Genomic DNA, 5,565 nt, shown 5'->3' with positions numbered 1-5,565 from the left:
TTTTTAGTATATTAACGATTTATAATTTCCTTTCTCGTTTACTCTTAAATTTTTGGATCAATTACTAACACTGAAAGTTAGGCTATTTTTAAAGGTACAACTTTAGATTATTGCTAACACTCAAATTGCTATATTGATATAATATAGTTATAGATTTAAAATTTTTTGTTGTTTAGATTTGTAACATAATTTATTATTTTTCAAGAGAATTTTGTGTATCAATATTTGTATTTAATAAAATATTTTATTTTGTAGTAATTAATTTGAATATATTTATATTATGCACAATAATAATTGTTCGCAAAAATAATTTTGAATTTTAAAAAACAAAGATAGTTACTTGCTTCTAAGAAAATGAGTATAATATAACTTAAAAAAATATTAAGGTTTTAGCGACAATAGTAATGACAACTAAAAGTAAATAACATTACAAATTTAGAATTATTTTTAGTGGCCATATAAATTGCGGTAAAATAGATTTTAGTGGCCATAGTAATGACAACTAAAAGTGAATAACATTAACATCTTAGAATTATTTTTTGTGGCCATATAAATTACTCCTAAAAGTTATATACTTTTGGTGGCTATTAAAAAGGTCTTTACCAACAATTGTTGTCCTAAAACCTTTTAACAATAAAGTATAAGAGAGTTAATATCTAATTACAGGTAAATATATTAGTGGCTATTTTTATTGTCGCTAAAAATAAAATAAATAACCACTAAAAATAATATTTCTAATAATAAAATTGATAAAAATTTAAAAAATTGGTCAAAAATCGATTAATCAATCAAATCCATATAATTTTTTAGTAGTTCACCAATTTAAAAAATAACACATAAAAATTATTTTATTTTATGATAACCAATTCAATTTCAATTTCAACCTTTAAACTTTTTGAACCTCACTCTATCAGTTGAGTTGAATGACCGGTTTTATATACATTCATTTCAAGCCTTGGGGTGTGCTTCATTTTAATTATCTATACAATTATTCATCACCTTACCTAATATCTTATAAATTCATATGCACTAATAATAAGAAAGTAAGAGTGTTGAACATGGTTATAAACAGAAAAGAAAGTAACTTTTTTCCATTTTTAAATTCATTCACTCAGAGACCAAAAGATTCCCCCCTCTCTCTCTCTCTCTCCCCCCCAAAAAGATTTCCATCCATTCCTCTCTGTCATGCAAACTCTCTTATTCTATTTATAGCCCCCTCACTCACTGATTCACACACCAATTACCAAAATCTCATAGAAAAAGAAAAAAAGAATTCCTCTTCTTCGATCCTCTTCAGACACAAAATAAATAAAAAAAATGGTTGAAAACTACCTTCCTGCTCCCACATACTTCATCCTTCTCCTAATAACCATAACACGCTTGATATCCACCGTTGGCAACAAAACTGAGCATTTGAACAACAACTCCCTCCTCTCATCGGACCTCATCTCCCGCCACAACCTCCACGACGACCCCGAGTCTCTAGAATCGGCTTCTAGAGACTTCGGCAACCTAGTCCATCATCTCCCGCGGGCAGTGTTCCACCCGCGGTCTCCACAAGACATAGCCTCCCTCGTGAAGACTTCGTACGAGAGCCCTGCCCCTTTCACGATATCCGTGAAGGGACAGGGCCACTCCACGAGGGGTCAGGCTATGGCCAGGGGAGGGGTGGTGGTGGACATGAGGGCCCTCAGAGAAGAAAATAATAGTAATAAGAAGAAGAACATTCGCGTGATTTGGAGAGAGGAAGGATACTATGGTGACGTGGGAGGGGAGGCGCTGTGGGCGGATGTGCTGCGGGAGGCGGCGGAGATGGGAGTTGCACCGGCTTCTTGGACCGATTACTTGTACTTGACTGTGGGAGGGACTCTCTCCAATGGCGGCATCAGTGGCCAGAGCTTCAAGTATGGACCCCAAATCAGCATTGTTCATGAAATGGATGTTATCACTGGTTTGTACACTTATTTAATTTACATTGCTTCTTCACGTTTCATTATTCACTTCTGTAAGGCTAAATATACAAAAATGTTTTGAAAACAATTTAATTACTGCTAAAATAATTCAGTAATATTAGATATAATAAATGTTAAAATTTTAAATAATTGTAGTTTAGCAGAAGTAAAGTAAAATGTAGTAAGTTAATTTGTAGAAGAAAACGTTTAAATTTTGAAATTATTTCCGCATATATATGAGAAATATTTACTTAATTGCTATATATTGCATCAATAATTGTGGTTATTAGCTCAGCATTTAGTATAATTTTTGTGTTATATATACCAATGTTTTTCACCGGGTCCCATGACTAAAAAAAAATACTAGCTTTTCAGAGAATATGTGATGTTGAGATCTAAGTATTATTTCGGCCATCAATAATTCTTCTCATAACAAACAATTAAAAAAAAAAGAACGGTGAATTTTGTTAGGCATATATAATGTTTGTTAGCTAAAAAAATAAAAAAGATATGCATGCATGCAAATTAATTAAATGCATTATGATAATAACATACAATTAACTAATTGGCAATTTTTTTTGGTTTTCAGGAAAAGGAGAACTAGTAACATGCTCTTCACACACAAATTCTGAGTTATTTCATGCGGTGCTTGGAGGCTTAGGACAATTTGGCATTATAACAAGGGCAAGAATTGCTCTTCACCCAGCACCAAAAATGGTATGCTTATAAAGATAGAGAAACTAATTAACCATACAATTTATCTTGCATTCTGGCTTTGTCTTGTAATAAGTGATCTATAAATAATTTTTCTCCGGAATAGTAACTATATGATTTAATCGGTGCATGTCACATTATTATACACTCCAAATAATGTCATTGTCCAAAAAGCCCTCCGTTGCCAATTTTCTTGGCAGCTAGCAACACCATATACACCATTCACGCACATTATGCTAACTAGTGCATATATTATTATTTACCATATCATGAAAAAGAAACATACACTAATGAAAATTGGACGAGTTATTACTAATAATGATATACATATTGTCTACGAGTTTGGACAACTGGATGTGAATAATTGAATCTTGAAGTTTATATTAGTATTTGCCTTTTGACAAAATAATATAAATGCAAGAAATTGAAGTCCATATATATGCTATGTTGAAATTCATAACATGTGAGTCCTAATAAATCTTAGAGCATATAAATAATAGTGCTTGCTGTCTCTTCTCATCAATGACCAAAAATCTCCATTTTGGTTTATCAAACTCAACTAACAACCCTGTTTGACAAGACTTGAAATTGAAATTGTGTCTCTCTACACAGTGTGTTCCCACTAGAGACTCTTAATTAACACACAAATAAAGTTGGTGATGAGACCTATCAAAAGGGATTTTGAGGCATGAAGTGTTATATATATAATAATAATTAACCACAATAATAGTAATAATATAACTTTGTACTAATTAATTTGATAAAAATGCTTGCTAATGAGGTAAGATAATGAGTAGTAATAGAATGGCCTAATTGATGTTGATTTTTTGTTGGCAGGTGAAATGGGTCAGGCTTCTATACAATGACTTTTCTGCTTTTACCAAAGACCAAGAGCGATTAATCTCAATCAATGGAAGGAAACACAATAATAATGATAATAATGATGATGATGTTGCATTGGATTATGTGGAAGGGATGCTACTAATGCACCAAGGACCCATAAATAATTGGAGATCTTCTTTCTTCCCTTTAGCCGACCATCCAAGAATCATTTCCCTAGTAACTCAACATAGCATCCTTTATTGTCTTGAATTGGCCAAATATTATGATGAAAAATCTGAAAACAATGTGGACAAGGTATATATATATATATTGCTCATTTTGTCTTTTTCCTTTCTTCCTTTTTTTTGAAGAAAAAAAAAAGTTTCCTTCTCACCATAATAATTAACCCTTTTCATGCAAACTACATTGTCTTTCTTGTTTGTGTATATATGTAGGAAATGCAAGGTTTGCTTGAAGGACTTAGCTATATGCCGGGATTTTATTATGAGAAAAAAGTGTCATATGTTGAGTTCTTGAATAGAGTCAGAAGTGGAGAGTTGAAGCTTCAGTCACAAAGACAATGGGATGTTCCTCATCCATGGCTTAATTTGTTTATACCCAAATCTCAAATCATGGATTTTGATTCCGGCGTATTCAAGAATATCATTTTCAAACGAAACATCACCACAGGACCTGTCTTGATTTACCCCATGAATAGAAGCAAGTAAGCCTTGGATTAACAACAACAATAATATATTATTACTATTATTATTATTGTAATTATTAATTAATTAATTAATGAAATTAATTAATTAACGAGTGCGTTAGAATATTAGGAAAAGGTAAAAAGCTTTTACTTTTACCTTTTTTAACGTGTCATTAATATACTCTAAACTAACTAATTATACTAGGTATATATATTGGTATCGAAAATGTTTGGTAATCAAAGAAAATCAGTCAAAAACAGTCATAACTTGCTTTATTTAGTATTTATTAATTCTTGCGATAATTAATTAATGCTAAATAAGACAAATTTTGACTGTTTTTTTTGTCTACCTAACATTACCCGGTAGGTATATACGAAAAATCAGTCACAAAATTTGCCACTAATATAATTAATTTAGGTTGTTTAAGTGATAAGTTTTTGTTAGTTCTTTTAAGTAAGTGTTAGGGATCGAATTCTTTCTTGTGTATGCAACAATCTATTAGTTAACAGAATACCCTTAAATAGAGCTCACATTCACGATGAATTAGTTTTTAATCAGTCGAGTTGAGAGAGAAAATGAAAAATAAAAAAAAATTAACTACTGATATAGAATATATATTAAAATATTAAAAATATTAAAAAATTAAACAATACATAATGATCGCTGATTTAGTAATTAATTTTTTGTGTAGATATATATTTTTTTAAACAAAATTAAATTATGTGTGTGTATCATTGAGGTACTCCTTAGTTAATTCACAAATCTATCTTGTCCATTAAAGTTGAGTAATTGGAAGTTAATATGTAATTAATTAATTACTTGTTTCAGGTGGGACAAAAGAATGTCAGCATCTATACCAGAAGAGGAGGATATCTTTTATACAGTTGGATTTTTGCACTCAAGTGGATTTGATAATTGGAAGGCATTTGATGCTCAAAACAAAGAAATCTTGAAATTTTGTAATGATGCTGGAATTAAGGTTAAGCAATATCTTCCCCACTACAGCACACAAGAAGATTGGACAAAACACTTTGGCCCTAATAAATGGAGGACTTTCTTGGAAAGAAAACTCCAATTTGATCCAAGAATGATTCTATCACCTGGGCAGAGAATCTTCAACAAAGATTAACTATTATTTTAAAAATATTTTATTTTTAAATCAAGGTTATCACAAATATTAGAAACTCCGATTTAAACGTTTTTCACAAAGGCTATGCTTCAAGTTGCCCATCATACAGTATGAGGCATAACTTAGTTTTGATGGAGTGACAGATGTCAAATTTATCTAAAAAAGAATATTTATTTTAATTCTGCCATCCAAAATCGGTTAAAAAAATTTTCAAGTGTACCGTTGTATTGGTATTTCAGTA

General features: G+C 30.9%; 1 protein-coding gene across 1 annotated transcript; it reads left to right on the top strand.

The window, feature by feature from the left end:
- LOC107630383 (cytokinin dehydrogenase 3-like) lies at positions 1,161-5,559 on the top strand. Its single transcript, XM_016333491.2, has 5 exons — positions 1,161-1,951; positions 2,542-2,669; positions 3,504-3,803; positions 3,944-4,212; positions 5,024-5,559. Exons 1-5 carry the CDS (start codon positions 1,318-1,320, stop codon positions 5,322-5,324), a joined length of 1,632 nt encoding a protein of 543 aa, XP_016188977.1. The 5' UTR covers positions 1,161-1,317; the 3' UTR covers positions 5,325-5,559.

The sequence above is a fragment of the Arachis ipaensis genome, chromosome B03, assembly GCF_000816755.2.
Source record: "Arachis ipaensis cultivar K30076 chromosome B03, Araip1.1, whole genome shotgun sequence".
In the NCBI taxonomy this organism is placed as follows: Eukaryota; Viridiplantae; Streptophyta; class Magnoliopsida; order Fabales; family Fabaceae; genus Arachis; species Arachis ipaensis.
Note: the sequence above shows the minus strand (reverse complement) of the source record. Positions and strands in the feature narration are given on the sequence as shown.